Raw genomic sequence first — 18,355 nt, forward strand, 5'->3', positions numbered from 1 at the left:
CGAACAACTCTGCTTACGAGGATATATCGCAAAGAAGAGCTCCACGGTCCTCGCACATGGGTGAGACTATTCAGAGCTTATGACTATAAATGGAAATCCACTACAAGAGAACTGAGACCATTTGCTTGTTGAGGTATGCTTTGCCTGTGACCGTACATAGGATGAAACAGAGAAAGGGCTGTTTTTGAAGGGGCTTCAAGAGGGACTTGTTGCCCATTGCCAGAAGAAAGGATAATTCAACTTGTGTTTGTGCAAGACATTGCAGCCTACTGCTGCTCTTAATTAGCACATTGTTAAGCTAGTGAAAGATGTGGATTTTCTCCCAACGAAGGTGCACCGCTATCACTGCCTTGTTTGAGTCTTCTTTGCCTCTACCACGATTGTTCCTTATACAGGATCACCTACTGTACCCCGCTGGCTTGATAACGGCAAGCCTCCTGGTGCCTCTAGTATGCACAGGGCTGCTCAGGGCGAGTGCTTTTGGCTCTGTCTCATGGGTTGGAGTTATTGAAAGGAGCCACTAAATATTGCAGCTTGGAGAGAGCCAATAGATTTGGCTGTGGTAATATCTTGTTTGATATTTGATCATCTCAACCAACCTGTGGCCTGAAAAGGTGCTCCCTGTCAAACAGTAAATTGATGAGATGATGCAGAACCTCAGGTTTGGACCCAGAGATACAGAGCCAGATGCAGCATTCAGGTATAAAACTTGTAATAATGCCCCTGGAGGCTGCATCAGCAGCATTCAACATACAATGAATGCTGGCATAGCTGACTATTTGCCTTCCGCCACTCTCATTCCTGTGTTCCAAAACTGTTCCCCTCCTACTGTGGTCTTTCTTACCTAAACAGGAGAGCAACCAAATTGGTTATGCGCCAATGGGCAGCTGCTCCCACCACCAACCTCTTGCCCACAGTGTATATCTTTTTACTCTCCTCATCTAGAGGAAGCGCACAGCCAGTTGTTTGGGTGAAGGCAGGCTTGTGAGCCGTGTGGGGCACTAGAAAATGTGGGTGGACTTGTCCTCTAATACACACAGGGTCACTGGGGAAGGGTTTTAACGTGTTTCCACTCTGGGAGCAACTACTCTGGCATTGAAGGGTTCTATGGAGTGCTCATGTGCAGACTACCATCCATTTAAGCATAGGTAAGAAGCGGAATGAGCACTCGGACAGTCTCTCTCCATAAGTGAATCATCCTTTTGTATTAAATGCATATCCACTTTATGCTATGCAGCTGTACACTGAATAACCTCAAGATAGTCAGATGTATCATTAGGAAGTGAAGCTCTGACAGGATAGTGGGTCTAGGTCAGGGTCACCGGGGAACTAAGATGTAATCGTCCCATGGATTATCATTAAGCCTATCTCCTAGTAGCTGGATATAGGGAGTCAAATGGTCTATAGGCTCTTCCCTGTGGAGGGCCCGAGTAGGAAAATAACCTCTGGAGAATCTGGCTAAAGCAGTGGTGGAGGGGCAGGATATTGTGATGATGGGGCGGGGTGGATAGAAGTGTGTGGAAGAGGGATATGACTGGAGGGCTGCATCTCTGTTTCTTAGGTGCAGGTTCTGGGGAAGAATGCATGCAGGAAGGCACTTCCTTGAAAGTAAGTTTCCTCTTGCGAGGGATAGGCTCCAACTGTACAAACAACTTGGTAGAGATCGTGCCCCTGAGCAGGTGAATAAAGAGGTGCTGTTGCCTAATGAACAACTCTTGTTGGAACCTCTGCAAGAGGGGGATCTCAATGTCCTCCTCTGTGGCTGTTATTGGCTTGTACCCTTCCTTTTTATTTGGACCATGATGAGGTTTTGGAGTGGATCGTAGTTTTGATGACCAAGTGAGTTTCGGGATTGAGCAAGGCTTTGGTGCTGTACATGGATTGGTCACCAATGAAGGTTTCAAAGCAGGGGTGGCTTTTGGTGCAGTAGAGGGCTTTGTCAACAGCCTTAGGCTGATGCCTCCTTCAGCTCCAATCTTGGTTGGAGAATTGCTAGCATCTGAAGGCTTCTATCAGTGTAAACAATAGCGGAATGCGACGGTGAACCGTGGATGGACTTGCATCAATTGTCATTCTCGGGGCTCAATGCCAGACTCATGAAGGAGTGTTGCTCTGCATCGGCATGAGGCAAGACTAAGTCGCAATATACTTGCAACTCTCAGCTGGTTGTGACCAGAGGTCCAAACGTCAGGGCCAGATCCATGTAGCCTGGCTGGTTGTCTTTGGATTCGCAGAGCAATGGTGGCTGCAGGGAGGCTGTTGGGTGAAGGTGAACCCCAAGGGTCCGGTATCATCCTGTTTGGTGGAGAGCAGATCTTCCTCCCCGAAGATGTCTGGGGTATCAGACAAGTCCTTTTGCTGCATTCTCCTGTATACCCAGGATTGTTCTGTAAGATACTGGGGTGTCTTCTTTGACCAGAAAGGTGAGGCATGAGGAGACAGTGGTGGTGTCGTGGTCAGGAGCGAGACAGACTGCAATCCACAGATATTCCACATGGCATTGAGGACAATATATGAACAATGTTTAGTTCCACCTACCGTGATGCATTTTTGGGCAACAGGAAGTCTGAAAGTGTGTAAACCTCGAAAGGAGGCTAAGCCTAAGAAGGTGTTACTTAACAACTGCAGTCATCGAGGCATGAAGGCTTTCTTATGAAAACAGAGCTGATAACAGAACTCGAAGGATCCAGACCTTAAAGGTACACTAAAACACTAAAGGGCACATGGAGAACGCGGCTAATTTGAAGCCTATTAAAACATTCAAACCCGTTGGCAGAAAAAAGTATGCAGTAAATAGCCATCCGCAATATAAACTGAGAGGAAGAGTCACAGCATATTTTGTGACTCGAGAGACTATTTTGAAGAAAACAACTTGATAATGTAAAAGTCAAACGATGGAAGGCAGGAATATGCTAGGCATAGTTATCTACAGCCACTCACACTACCAATATATATCCCCATCCGACCCAAGAAGATACAGAGCTTCAGCCCTCATGGGTTATACCCAAATCTGTGCCTGTGCAAGAGTAACTTGACAGAAACAACATTTACCAAAACAAGCTTTATTTGGGAAGTCACATCTTAACAGCATGCCTGGAACTCTACAAATTGGACACATTTTTAGCTGGCAAAGAAGTGGGGTTTAACAAGAGGACCAACATGAGATACCCATCTCCCACAAGGGAATATATGGAGTCTTTTGCACTTGAGGCCTTCTTTCTGGTTATCAAATTACAGTATGGGTTAACTCTCTGCTAGGGCAAGAATCGGTCTCAGAACCCTGGCAAGCTGTCACTTTTATGGGAACGCCCTTTTCCTGTAAAAAGCCTTCAAAAGCACCCTGGCACTCTGACAAAAAATATCCCACCTAATTTCTTAGTAACAATAATGCTGGCACATATAAGAAATATATACACAAACACAACTACTAGAGTTTACTGGGAAAAGAAAGCCTTCTATTAATAACAATACAGGCCCCTGCAGTCCAACAATGTCTACCTGGGGTCCTGTGGTGGGTCTTCTGCAGGGAAACATTTTGGTACCACACCAATTCTAAAAATAATTAGGAAACCATGATATTTCAGTGCATCTGCTTAGATTAAAAAACAACCACCATGCAGTGCTTAATTTGTGCTTGTTGTTTCTGGTGCAGAGCACCTGCACTTATGTTTGAGGGCTGGCGCTTATTTTTATGCCTCAAGCATTTATTGCACGTAAAATATGCGTATGGGAAAGACTGAGGAAGAGAAAAACGAAAAAGCGTCCCAATGGGAGTAAGCAGAAAGCTGCAGGAGTGAGCTGAAGGGGCAGGGAGTGGCTCTATGTGGATTAAAGAGGGCCCAGATGGCTCCAGGATTACGCTCCCACAGTATTCCGTGTTCGCACATTTAATTGCAGCTGCAGCGTATTTAAGAGTAGGGCTTTGGGCACCGGCACATTTTTATTTACAAATTAAGCACTGCCACCATAAAACAAGAGTCAGGACAGTGAAGGTTTTGACAATGGGCCAAAACTGGCAACACTTGGAAAACTCGACCCCTGCAAATTAATTTTTCCACACTCAAAATCTTAAACATAAATCAATGAGAATCCTCAAACCCAATTTGATAGCTCAAGCCTTTTCTATGTAGCACTGGAAGCCTGTTTATAGAATCAATTAGCTTGCAACTGGGCAAGAATTAATTGCCCTCGGAGAAATATATCTCTCCTCTGCTTCAAACAAGTTAGTCCTGTAGCCCAGGTCCCTGCCAAACTGGAATACCTAGAGTGAGTGAATTTAAATAATGCCCTAAACATGCATTATTCATTGTTTTAGGTTCTTGTGTCGGAAGTATTTAAAAGCATGTCTTTACAACATGAAAAAGTTCAAGTACCTTTCAATGACCATTTGTTTTTTTGTAGCGAATATTCCTTTAAAAAAAAAAAAAGGAGGAAGTTAAGTTATCCCACCTCATTTTCAGTAAGCATCTGTTAAGCATGAAATGCTGTAGCCTGAAGAAGACCCCAGAGTGTCAGATCTCTCCATATATATTATAACATTGGAATGTTAAGCACTCCCTCGAAGACAATGGAGTACTCTGGACATCTAATGGCTGGTAAAAGCCTGGAGCTCCAACATTTCAATGTTTGTCTAACAGCAACAGCTCTGAACAAAGACTTTACGGAGCCAGAGTGATTTCAATTCCCCCAGGATACGCAAGGCATTGGTTTTAATTTATTAGAACATTCTGCCCTCCAGGGACAGAATGTTCTAATAGCCCTATAGCCCGCAGTAGCTGGGCTATATCTGCCATTAAAAGGTCCAAGCCCTTGTTAACGACCCGAACAGAAAATTGCCGGTATAGCCCGCTACAGCGGGCTATGAGGCTAGAATAATGACACTGCAATCATTATTAGGTAAAGATTCTGAGAAAGGAAACCTAGTGCATGGAAATGGAACCGCGGTGCACATTTGCTGCTGTGAAATGCAGAGTTCTCACTGTGATATTGAAAAAAACTAGAACGCAAGATGAGATGTTATCAAAAACATGAGTTAAACCACAAGACAGGCAGCGAAGGCGTTTGGAGAACAATTCAGGTATGGAAGGGGCCATGAGACTATCAGCTACAATAACGGGCAGAGGTAGAGCGTGGGTCAGTTTGTATGCACTGGGAGTGAGGGGTGCAGCCAAAAGAAGGAAGGTTTCTCCGCACCCCACCCACCCCCAAACCTTCCACCCACACACACAGAAGAGATCACTAACACCTTCCAATACGGTGCAAGACTGGATAGGTGCATTATCAAGCACCCAGATTAAAGGAGAAGTATTTTATTTTTTATGATATTTTGTTACTTGTGAAACATCTTGCCTTAAGACTACATTTCTTGCAATGCTTATTTAAATCATTTTGTGTCGCATTATGCTTAATTCTACAGCTGAACATGGCACTAGTGTATTTGGGCAGTAGACAACAGGAATACTTTTACGATTTAGGGCATGCCTCAATTACTTGGTAACACTGCGGTTCAACTCACGAAAGTAGGAGATTTCGGCTTCAGATCGGAGAGCATGCCACAGGGAGCAATGTACAGTGAGGGGGCAAATATAAGCTAGATGTTTAGGGTGCATTAAATAAACTGACCACTGCAATGTCCTTTAACGTAACCATTACAGACTAGGCGTATATCCAAAGGAAGTAACTCTGAAACACAGGATATGCTTTCAAGTGCACAGAGGGTAAGGATAACATTTGGCATGCATAGATTCAAGGGGTTTTATGGGATTCCACTAACTAAAAAGCAAGGGAATAAAAACACATCCATTAAATTGAGTGTCAGCACATACGAGGCTGATAGGTTATGCTCAGAAGCACCTGGCTTCATTTACAAGCACGGAATTCAAACATGTTCTGTTTTCATTTGATACAAATGACCCCAGCTGCTTTAACTCCAGACAGCAGTCAAGCAAACCCACGGAGAACAGTGGAAGCAGCACCTCTTTTAAATATCTAAAACGTACTGCACATTCCTCCAAAGCCACTTCTCAGCAGGCAGAGGCACAAACAAGAATCCACTCACCACTTAAGTGTGCAGTATGCCTTTAAACCCCGTCCATCCCTCCCCCAAATATTTGGTGGCTTGCGAAATGCAGCAATGCATATCCTATCTGTCAATGTCCGTGCTGGATGCCATGTTCACCGAACCACCTACATGAGACTCTAAAATCTTCTTGGGGGGTGACACGGGCTGATCTTCTCTATCCTCATCATCCAAGTCATCGTCGTCATCGTCATCATCATTATCATCTAAGTCGTCATCTTCCTCATTTTCATCCTCCTCCTCCTCCTCCTCAACATCGTCATCATCCTCATCATCGTCATCATCACCCTCATCATCACTGCAAAGAACAGAAGACATATGAATTAAGAGCAGTTACTGACCCACTACAAAGCATCATCTAATTAAATTCCTAAGCAATCAGTGACAAGACCATGCACAAATGACACTAGATTCCAGCAGCTATATATTTAAAAAAGGTGGAAATGTAGACAGTTTTACACTGGAATGCCTGCCACCTTCTAAGAGAGTGTCACACAAAAATATTGTCCTAATAAAAATCGTGAGGGCTGATCACAGTGCAATAAAAATCTAGAAGGGCATGGTATCGGGAGGTAAACTAGATTTCCTGGTTTGTAGCCCTATACTTCAGAAAGACAACCTGTTAGAAAAACAATATGTTATTGCTTAATGTAAGCAGGTGGGGTCCAGCAGCAGTCATTTTTCTTCATCCAGAATAAGAGAAAAATAAGAAAGGCAGAATGAAAGAGGATAAGGTTCCAGGATCTCGCCACCCTCTCTTTCATCTGATGATGATGGGTATCCCTGTTGGTGGCACCACTATGTAGGATGCGGGTGTCATACTGGGCGGGATAGGTGGAGGAATGCGACAAAGTAGCAGGAGAGGCAGGTTGAGGTGCTATTACTGACTGCTGTGCGGAGGTTCAGTGAACCTTTTCCTGCAAGCCTGCAAATCCTAGAAGAAAAACATGAGCACCTATAAAACGTAATGCCTGGGTTGTGGTTCAGTATGATAGTGATATGAATATGTGGTGGAACAATTAGGTCCTAAACAACTACTTGCCTTAACCATTTCTGCTAAACAACTAAAAAGTCTCTACAACGAAGTACTGAACAACTACTGTCTAAACAACGATTTTCACTAAATAACGATTGCCTGAACACCGAATTTTAAGGTAAGTTTTTCTTTTTTTATGGTTTATTAGTTGTTTAGAATATATATATATATATATAAATTCTGAACAACAAAATCCATTAAAAAAAAGAAAGACTTACATTAAAATACGTTGTTCAGGCAATCGTTATTCAGGCAAAATCGTTCTTTAGACAGTAGTTGTTCAGTATTCGTTGTAGAGACTTTTTAGTTGTTTAGCAGTAGTGGTTTAGGCAAGTAATTGTTTAGGACCTAGTTGATTAGGATGTTTCCCTAGTGATACAGCTCATAATTCGCATAATGATGGTAAAATTGCTCTTCTTCCATCTCGTCGTCATCCCAGCACTTGACCTGGAGTTCAGATGAGCTGTGTGCTGCCGCAAAAGGCCCATCGTCATCCGACTCCGCCAGACCTAATAGGTGAGTGGCGTGAAAAAGGTGAAACCTTGGAAGCAAAGGTTAACTTAGGTGTTGGAGCTGTACTTGTACCTTTGTCATTTCGATCAACGTCGATAGTCCCGTTGAAGCTGTCGCTGACAAAGTCACAATGGAGATGATAGTCGGCCCTGTGAATGCCAGCACAGCTTGAAGAAATACTGACAACTCTGTTAGTCGGTGTTGTCAGCAGTAAATGTCAAGGTTGATTGTGTCTTTGTGGATGAAAGGATCCTCGTCGAAGGCTGCTGTCTTTGCAGACAATAGTCTTGCCAACAATACTGATGTCGATAGGGTTTTCAGAGGAGTCATATTCCTCCTCATCGATGGTTCAGTAGACAAAGTCTGCTGATGTTCCCTAGTTTTCAGAGATGGGAATGCTGGTTTGAGAAGGGGTCTCCTCTGTGGCGGTACAATTTTTCCCTTTCCTCAGATCTTCCTTGTGAAGAGTTTTTAAAACTTTCTGCTCTATTCAGATGCCCATGGTCAGAGGATCTTGCTCTTTTCTGTGTCCGCATGCAGGTGTCCTCAGAATTGGTGGATCTTTGAGTTTTAGCCTTCTGTAGTCTCAGCCACAGCCTTCCCTCTCTGTCCTTCAAGGCCTTGGATGAAGGAAGTGGGACATGTTTTGCACTACTTTACCTTGTGTTGGGGGTAGAGGCAATTAAGACAGTCTTTTTTGTGGGTCATCCACAAGCAGCCTTTTTCTTACATAGCTTTTGCAGTAACTGAGGAAGCCTTTCTTTGAAGTCTCAGACATGACAGTTGTCAGGATAAATCTCAGCCTCTAGAGAAGAAAAAAAATTGAGAAAGCTCAGGGGGGACTCCCTTTACACATTTGATAGAAAATCTGAAGGATTCAGCCTCTCTTGGGAGTATTCTACAGGGTGCAGTAACTTGACTAGTAATAGTTCAAGTTTGGTCCTTTTTTTTAAAGAGGGTACAGACGAGCTATTAAAGTGACTTATTTGCCATTATGGTCTATGGTAACGATACATACTGCTCTATTATGTTATTGTGGGACTGCCACTTCGACAAAGGGGAAATATTCAAGCATGTGAATCTATGAAAGATCCAACACTGGAGAATCAAGAGAAGCAGCTATGGTATTCCGCATCCCTACATTTGAAAAACCTGGTCATAGGTCTCAGAGCAAAACTCTGGGCCTGTCACATTCTTTTACAAATTAGGCACTGAATTAGGATGACAGTAATAGACACTGTCAACTTCACTGCAAAGCCTGGCTAGCCTAAGCACAGCTAGACTTGGTGTCATGGTGTGGAGGTCATAGTTGTTGCATTCCAATTTTTCAACATGTTTGAGGAAAGCTATGCATAATGCTTCAAAACTTGCAGTCGCACAGTAAATGTTCATGTTAAGAGCATGTTTTGTCAACTGGAGTAAACCAGGTTGAATAAAACCCTGCAAGCGGCACTACTCTTTGTATGCTAACCCTTGTACAATGGGCTTCCAAATGTACGACTAAATTCCACATAAAGACAAAATGCAATCTACGTACACATCTACATCATAATTTCCTTATAGGAAATAAAACATGCAGACACATCGCTCAATTAAGAAGAAAGCTGATTGATTACACAAGGGCATTGTACCTTTAAAACACAATGGACGGACAAAAAAAACTGAACTAGTCTAAAAAGACAGTGAAAAATTAATCAAGATATTTCTCTAGTACGAACCACATCAAGACCATATTCTCATTTATTTGAAGATAGCTTGCACCACGACCAGCCAATTGCTTAAAGTACATTGCTATGACAGGATATTTTAGTGAAGCAAACGAGCTACGACATTGAGCAGGTATGGATACCAGAGCACATAACGAGCGCACACACACACACACATATATATATATATATATATACACACATATACATACATATACATATTATATATATATATATATATATATATATATGGAAAATGTCACTTACCCAGTGTACATCTGTTCGTGGCACGGGACGCTGCAGATTCACATGCTGTGCATTATCCTGAAATCTAGTGTTGGGCTCGGAGTCTTACAAGTTGTTTTTCTTCGAAGAAGTCTTTTCGAGTCACGAGACAAAGGGACTCCTCCCTTTCGGCTCCATTGCGCATGGGCGTCGACTCCATCTTAGATTGTTTTCCCCGCAGAGGGTGAGGTAGGAGTTGTGTATATAGTAAAGGTGCCCATGCAATGGAGTAAGTATGTATGTACATAATGTGTATAAAAATAGCATATATTTACAAATGTACAAGTTTCATCAACTTACAACGGCTACAGTCTCCCGGGGAGGCGGGAGGGCGCATGTGAATCTGCAGCGTCCCATGCCACGAACAGATGTACACTGGGTAAGTGACATTTTCCGTTCAATGGCATGTGTAGCTGCAGATACACATGCTGTGCATAGACTAGTAAGCAGTTATCTCCCCAAAAGCGGTGGCTTACCCTGTAGGAGTTGAAGTTGTCTGAAATAATGTTCGTAATACAGCCTGTCCTACTGTGGCTTGTTGTGTTGTTAACAAATCTACACAGTAATGTTTTGTGAATGTATGAGGCGTAGACCATGTGGCTGCCTTACAGATTTCTGTCATAGGTATATTTCCTAGAAAAGCCATTGTGGCACCTTTCTTCCTAGTGGAGTGCGCCTTTGGCATAATAGGTAGGTCTCTTTTTGCTTTAATATAGCAGGTCTGAATACATTTCACTATCCATCTGGCAATGCCTTGTTTGGATATTGGATTTCCTGCATGAGGTTTTTGGAAGGCTACAAACAATTGTTTTGTTTTGCGAAACTGTTTTGTTCTATCAATGTAATACATTAGTGCTCTTTTAATGTCTAACATATGTAAGGCTCTTTCAGCTACTGAGTCTGGTTGTGGAAAAAAGACTGGGAGTTCCACTGTTTGGTTTAGGTGGAACGGTGATATAACTTTTGGTAAGAATTTGGGATTTGTACTGAGAACCACTTTACGTTTATGTATTTGTATAAAGGGTTCTTGTATAGTAAATGCTTGTATTTCCCTTACTCTTCTAAGAGATGTGATAGTTATTAGGAAGGCTACTGTCCAGGTTAAGTATTGCATCTCACAAGAGTGCATGGGTTCAAATGGTGGACCCATGAGTCGCTTTAATACAATATTGAGGTTCCACAAGTGAACCGGTGGTGTTCTCGGGGGTATGATTCTTATTAAACCCTCCATAAATGCTTTGATGACTGGGATTCTAAAGAGTGATGTTGAATGTGTAATCGGCAGATATTGCTGTGAGATGTATTTTAATAGAAGAAAATGCTAGTTTAGATTTTTGTAAGTGTAATAAGTAGCCTACAATGTTTTTGGTGGAAGCATGTAGTGGTTGAATTTGATTATAATGGCAGAAATAAACAAATCTTTTCCATTTGTTTGCCTAACAATGTCTTGTAGTAGGTTTTCTAGCTTGTTTAATGACCTCCATACATTCTTGTGTAAGGTCTAAATGTCTAAATTCTAAGACTTCAGGAGCCAGATTGCTAGATTGAGCGATGCTGGATTCGGGTGTCTGATCTGTTGTTTGTGTTGAGTTAATAGATCTGGTCTGTTTGGTAGTTTGATATGGGGTACTACTGACAGGTCCAGTAGTGTTGTATACCATGGCTGACGGGCCCAGGTTGGTGCTATTAGTATTAGTTGGAGTTTGTTTTGACTCAATTTGTTTACTAGATAAGGAAGGAGTGGAAGAGGGGGAAAAGCGTAAGCAAATATCCCTGACCAACTCATCCATAACGCATTGCCCTTGGACTGAGGGTGTGGATACCTGGACGCGAAGTTTTGGCATTTTGCGTTTTCTTTTGTTGCGAATAGGTCTATTTCTGGTGTTTGTTGGTGATCTCGACTGAGATTGTCAGCCAACTGGTTTTGAATCCCTGGGATGTACTGTGCTATTAGGCGAATGTGATTGTGAATCGCCCAATGCCAAATCTTTTGTGCTAAGAGACATAGTTGTGATGAGTGTGTCCCTCCTTGTTTGTTTAGGTAATACATTGTTGTCATGTTGTCTGTTTTGACAAGAATGTGTTTGTGGGCTATTAGAGGTTGAAATGCTATCAATGCTAGAAACACTAACAGTTCTAAATGATTTATATGCAGTTGCCTTATTTGAACGTCCCATTGTCCCTGTATACTGTGCTGGTTGAGGTGTGCTCCCCACCCCATCATGGAAGCATCTGTTGTGATCACGTATTGAGGCACTGGGTCTTGGAATGGCCGCCCTTGGTTTAAATTTATAGGATTCCACCATTTAAGCGAGAAGTGGGTTTGGCAGTCTATCAACACTAGATCTTGAAGTTGACCCTGTGCTTGTGTCCATTGTGTTGCTAGGCACTGTTGTAAGGGCCGCATGTGTAGTATTGCGTTTGGGACAACAGCTATGCATGAAGACATCATGCCTAGGAGTTTCATTACAAACCTCACTTGATAGTGTTGCTTTGGGTACATGTTCAATATTACATTTTGGAAGGCTTGTACCCTTTGTGGACTTGGAGTGGCAATCCCCTTTTGTGTGTTGATCGTCGCTCCTAAGTATTGTTGTATTTGACACAGTTGTAGATGTGATATTTGGTAGTTTAGAGAGAACCCTAGTTTGTGTAGGGTTTCTATGACGTATTTTGTGTGTAGAAGACACTGTTGCTGAGTGCTGGTTTTTATTAACCAATCGTCTAAGTAAGGGAATACGTGCATGTGCTGTCTCCTGATGTGAGCGGCTACTACTGCAAGGCATTTTGTGAATACTCTTGGGGCTATTATGCCGAATGGTAACACTTTGAATTGGTAATGTCCGCCTTGGATTACAAACCTTAAGTATTTCCTGTGTGAAGGATGTATGAGTATGTGGAAATAAGCATCCTTGAGATCTAATGTTGACATGTAGTCCTGTTGTTTGAGCAAGGGAATCACGTCTTGAAGTGTCACCATGTGAAAGTGATCTGATTTGATGTAAAGATTCAGTGTTCTGAGGTCTAATATGGGTCTCAGTATTTTGTCTTTCTTTGGAATTAGGAAATACAGGGAGTATACACCTGCTCCTTTTTGATGGTTGGGTACTAGTTCTATTGCTTCTTTTTGTAACAATGCTTGGACTTCTAGTTGTAACAGGTCTAAGTGTTGTTTGGACATATTGTGTGCTCTTGGAGGCACATCTGGTGGCAAATGTAGGAATTCTATGCAATAACCATGTTGGATAATGGCTAGGACCCACGCGTCTGTAGTTATGTGTTCCCAGTTGTGGTAATATTCTGTAAGTCTCCCCCCCACTGGTGTTGCATGGTGGGGGTTTGTGACATTGAAGTCACTGTTTAGTTTGTGGGGTTTTGGGGCTCTGGATTTCCCTCTTGCTTTAGGGAACTGTCCACCCCAATATTGTCCTCAAAACCCTCCTCTCTGATACTGGCCCTGATAAGTGGGTCTGACTTGTGAGGTGGAAGGCTCTGTGGTTTGGGCACGAAACCACCCTCTACAGTGTGGCTTCCTAAAAGTGCCTCTGTTCTGTGTGGAGTAGAGTGCGCCCATGGCTTTGGCTGCGTCAGTGTCTTTTTTCAGTTTTACTATTGCCGTATCCACCTCTGGCCCAAATAATTGTTGTTCATTGAAAGGCATATTCAGCACAGCCTGCTGAATTTCTGGCTTGAATCCGGAGGTCCGTAGCCATGCGTTTCTCCGAATGGTTACCGCCGTGTTTACTGTCCTTGCCGCCGTGTCTGCTGAGACCATAGCCGACCTTATTTGGTTGTTAGAGATAGTTTGGCCCTCCTCAACAACCTGTTGGGCACGTTTCTGGAACTCTTTGGGAAGGTGTTGAATGAGATGTTGCATTTCATCCCAATTTGCCCTGTCGTATTGTGCCAGTAGAGCTTAAGAATTGGCAATTCGCCATTGATTGGCTGCCTGTGCTGCCACCCTCTTGCCTGCTGCATCGAATTTCCGACTTTCCTTGTCGGGCGGTGGTGCGTCTCCAGAAGTTTGGGAGTTTGCCCTTTTCCGGGCTGCTCCTACTACCACCGAATCAGGAGTTAACTGTTGTGTGATATATACAGGGTCAGTAGGGGGAGGTTTATATTTCTTCTCCACCCTAGGCGTGATGGCTCTGCCTTTTACTGGGTCCTGAAACACCTGTTTGGCGTGTTTTAACATGCCTGGCAGCATTGGCAAGCTTTGGTATTGGCTGTGAGTAGATGACAGGGTGTTGAACAAAAAGTCGTCCTCTATGGGCTCTGCATGCAATGCTACTTTATGGAATGTAGCTGCCCTTGAAACCACCTGCATGTATGCAGTGCTGTCCTCAGGTGGTGACGCCCTTGCCGGGTAGCAATCAGGACTATTGTCTGAGACCGGTGCATCATACAAATCCCATGCATCCGGGTCATCTTGGCTCATTCCTGTGTGTGTAGGTGACTGCATCATTGGGGGTGTTGCTACCGGGGACAGATGTGGCGAATGTGATGGCGATTGCTGTGGCGAGAACCGTGGTGGTGTCTTTACTTTAGCCACTTTCGCTTTTAGGAGCATTTTCGTTTCTTGAAATGAGAGCTTGCGCTTCATCTTTATTGGAGGAAGAGTTCTGATTCTCTCCGTGTCTTTTTGTATATGCAGCCTCCTCTGGGTATGGTCTGGCTCTCCCATGCCCAGTTCTTGTTCAAATCTGTGACCTTGTAATTGTGTTGAAAGGCCTTGTTCTTCTGTATAGGAGCCTTGTTTCGGCTCTGAGGCCGCATGTTTCAGCACCGAAATCTTTGACAGTCTTTTTCGGCTCTGAGGAAACCTTGACTTTCGGGGTGCCGAGTGTGGTCGGAGCTGGTATCGCGACCGGAGTCGGATGTCTTCGGCTGCTGGGAGGCCTTTTTCGGTGCCGATGTTTGGTCACTGTATTTTCGGGTTAAGCTATGGCCTGTTGGCGGTGGCGTCCCCTTGACCTTCATTATTTTGGTGTGAGTTTTTGCCGGGGCTGGTTTACTCACGGTTTGCTGCGTCTTCGGCTGCTCACTCTCGCTCGAATGAAGAATCTCTCCTCTTCGACGTCGATGTGCCCGGCGGTGTCGACGCCATCTGGAGTCTTCGAGCTCTTCCATCTCGCAGAGTCTTCTTAGATCGAAATGCCCGACAGGCCTCTCAAGTATCCTCTTTGTGTTCGGGAGACAAACACAGATTACAGACCAAGTGTTGGTCTGTATAAGGATACTTTGCGTGGTAGTTGGGGCAGAAGCGGAAGGGGGTCAGGTCCATGAGGTTTGAAGATGGACGCGGTCGGGCCGACCTGGCCTCGCCGAGGAGTGGAAGTCCCAAAGGGCCGCCGGAGCGCTTCTTTCTTCGGTGTCGATGTGCTAGCACTAACCCGGTACCAAGCGCAAACAATAACGTCGAATTTTCCGATAGCTAACTAACTTTTCCGAACCGAAATACGGAGCGAACCCGAAGGCGGAAAGAAAACAATCTAAGATGGAGTCGACGCCCATGCGCAATGGAGCCAAAAGGGAGGAGTCCCTCGGTCTTGTGACTCAAAAAGACTTCTTCGAAGAAAAACAACTTGTAACACTCAGAGCCCAACTCTAGATGGCAGGATAATGCACAGCATGTGTATCTGCAGCTACATATGCCATCGAACATATATATATATATATATATATATATATATATATATATATATATATATATATATATATATATATATACACACGCATATATATGGAAAATGTCACTTAACCAGTGTACATCTGTTCGTGGCATGTTGCGCTGCAGATTCACATGCAGTGCACTGTTCCTGCCATCTAGTGTTGGGCTCGGAGTGTTACAAGTTGTTTTTATTCGAAGAAGTATTTTCGAGTCACGGGACCGAGTGACACCTCCCTTTCGGCTCCGTTGCGCATGGGCGTCAACTCCATCTTAGATTGTTTTCCCCGCATAGGGTGAGGTAGGAGTGGTAGAATAAGGATACTAAAGATGTCCATGCACTGGAGTAGATATGTATGTACATAGTTTGTGGTAAAGGAATATTTATTTACATATATACAATTTAAATGCAACTAGAACGGCTATAGGCTCCCGGGGAGGTGGGAGGGCGCATGTGAATCTGCAGCGCAACATGCCACGAACAGATGTACACTGGCTAAGTGACATTTTCCGTTCGATGGCATATGTAGCTGCAGATACACATGCTATGCATAGACTACAAAGAAGTTCTCCTCCAATAAACGGTGGCTAGCCTGTAGGAGTTGAAGTTGTTTGAAATAGTGTTCTTAGTACAGCCTGGCCTACTGTGGCTTGTTGTGTTGCTAATACATCTACACAGTAATGCTTGGTAAATGTATGAGGTGTTGACTAAGTGGCTGCTTTATAGATTTCTGTCATTGGTATATTTCCTAGAAATGCCATTGTTGCTCCTTTCTTCCTAGTGGAATGTTCTTTTGGTGTTACTAATAGCTGTCTTTTAGCCTTTAGGTAACAGGTTTGGATGCACTTTACTATCCATCCGGCTATGCCTTGTTTTGAGATAGGATTACCAGTATGGGGTTTTTGGAATGCGACAAACATCTGTTTAGTCTTTCTGAATTATTTTGTTCTGTCAATGTAATACATTAAAGCTCTTTTAATATCTAATGTATGGAGCGCTCTTTCTGCTACTGAGTCTGCCTGTGGGAAGAAGACTGGAAGTTCCACAGTTTGATTTAAATGTAACGGTGAGATGACTTTAGGTAGGAATTTTGGGTTTGTGTGAAGTACAACCTTATGTTTGTGTACTTGTATAAAGGGTTGTTCAATAGTGAATGCTTGTATTTCACTAACTCTTCATAATGAAGTGATTGCCACGAGGAATTCTACTTTCCATGTTAGAAATTGAATTTGACACGAATGCATGGGTTCAAACGGTGGACCCATGAGTCATGTGAGTACAATATTAAGATTCCATGAAGGTACTGGTGGTGTTCTTGGAGGTATGATACGTTTTAGACCCTCCATGAAGGCTTTGATGACAGGCACTCTAAATAAAGACTTGTTTTGTATATTTTGTAAATAAGCTGAAATAGCTGTGAGATGTATTTTAAAGGATGAAAAAGCAAATTATGCTTTCTGTAGATGGAGTAAATAACCCACAATGTCCTGTATGGATGCGGCAAGGGGTGTTGTGTGTTTGGATTGGCAGTAAAAAACAAACCTTTTCCATTTGTTTGCATACCACTGCCTGGTAGTGGGTTTTCTTGCTTGTTTGATCAATTCCATACATTCTGGTGGAATGTGTAGATATCCAAACTCTAAGATTTCAGGAGCCAGATTGCTAGATTGAGTATTGCTGAATTGGGGTGCCTGATTTGTTGTTTGTTTTGTGTCAACAGGTCCAGCCTGTTTGGTAGTTTGATGTGTGGTACTAGTGACAGGTCTAACAATGTTGTGTACCATGGTTGACGTGCCCACGTTGGTGCTATAAGTATAAGTCTGTTTTGACGCAGTTTGTTGACCAGAAATGGAATGAGTGGGAGAGGGAGAAAAGCATAAGCAAATATCCCTGACCAGTTGATCCATAGAGCATTGCCCTTGGATCGAGCGTGTGGGTACCTGGATGGCTTTGGCATTTTGCGTTGTAGTTGGTGGCGAATAGATCCATGCCTGGTGTTCCCCACTGGCAAAAGTATTTGTGAAGCACTTGGGGATGAATTTCCCACTCGTGTGTTTGCTGATCATCCCGGCTAAGGCCATCTGCTAATTGATTGTGAATCCCTGGAATATACTGAGCTACAGGGTGAATGTTGTTGTGAATTGCCTAATGCCAAATGTTTTGTGCTAGAAGGCAAAGTTGTGATGAGTGGGTTCCTCCTTGTTTGTTCAAGTAGTACATTGTTGTCATATTGTCTGTTTTGATGAGAATGTGTTCGTGAACAAGAAGAAGTTGAAAAGCTTTTAGTGCTAGGAATACTGCTAGCAGTTCTAAGTGATTTATGTGAAGTTGTTTTTGTTTGGTATCCCCTTGTCCCTGAATGTTGTGATTGTTGAGATGTGTTCCCCATCCAATCATTGATGCATCTGTTGTAATAATGGCATGAGGCACAGGGTCTTGAAATGGCCGCCCTTTGTTTAAATTTGTGGAATTCCACAACTGAAGCGAGATGTGTGTTTGGCGGTCTATCAACACTAGATCTTGAAGATGACCATGTGCCTGCGACCATTGTTTTGCAAGGCACTGTTGTAAGGGCCGTATGTTTCATCTTGCGTTTGGGACAATGGCGATGCATGATGCCATCATACCCAACAGTTTCATGACAAATTTGACTGTGTACTGTTGGTTTGGCTCTATTATTGGCAATATGTTGTGGAAAGATTGTACCCTTTGTGGACTTGGGCTTGCAAGTGCTCTTTGGGTGTTTAATGTGGCTCCTAAATACTGCTGAATTTGCTCTGGTTGTAGGTGCGATTATTGGTATTTTATTGCGAACCCTAGTGTGTGTAGGGTGTTTATTGCATAACGTGTATGATATTGGCACTGTTTTTGACTGTTGGCTTTTATTAGCCAGTTGTCGAGATATGGAAAGACATGGATATGTTGTCTTCTTATGTATGCTGCGACTACGGCAAGGCATTTTGTAAATACTCTGGGAGTTGTTGTTATCCCGAAAGGTAACACTTTGAACTGGTAATGTTTTCCTTGTATTACAAATCTGAGATATTTTCTGTGCGCTGGATGGATA

The 18,355-nt window shown here is 43.2% G+C and overlaps 1 protein-coding gene across 4 annotated transcripts in view; it reads right to left on the reverse strand.

Annotated features, from left to right (window-relative positions):
• Nucleotides 1-18,355, reverse strand: part of RANGAP1 (Ran GTPase activating protein 1) — a 435,479-nt gene that overhangs the window by 235,435 nt on the left and 181,689 nt on the right. For all 4 annotated transcript variants that reach the window (XM_069231247.1, XM_069231244.1, XM_069231245.1 and 1 more), the window contains one exon: nt 6,191-6,377. In XM_069231247.1, coding sequence (XP_069087348.1) covers nt 6,191-6,377 — 187 coding nt within the window. The remainder of the gene's footprint in view (nt 1-6,190; nt 6,378-18,355) is intronic.

This window comes from Pleurodeles waltl, chromosome 4_2 (assembly GCF_031143425.1).
Source record: "Pleurodeles waltl isolate 20211129_DDA chromosome 4_2, aPleWal1.hap1.20221129, whole genome shotgun sequence".
Taxonomy (NCBI): domain Eukaryota; kingdom Metazoa; phylum Chordata; class Amphibia; order Caudata; family Salamandridae; genus Pleurodeles; species Pleurodeles waltl.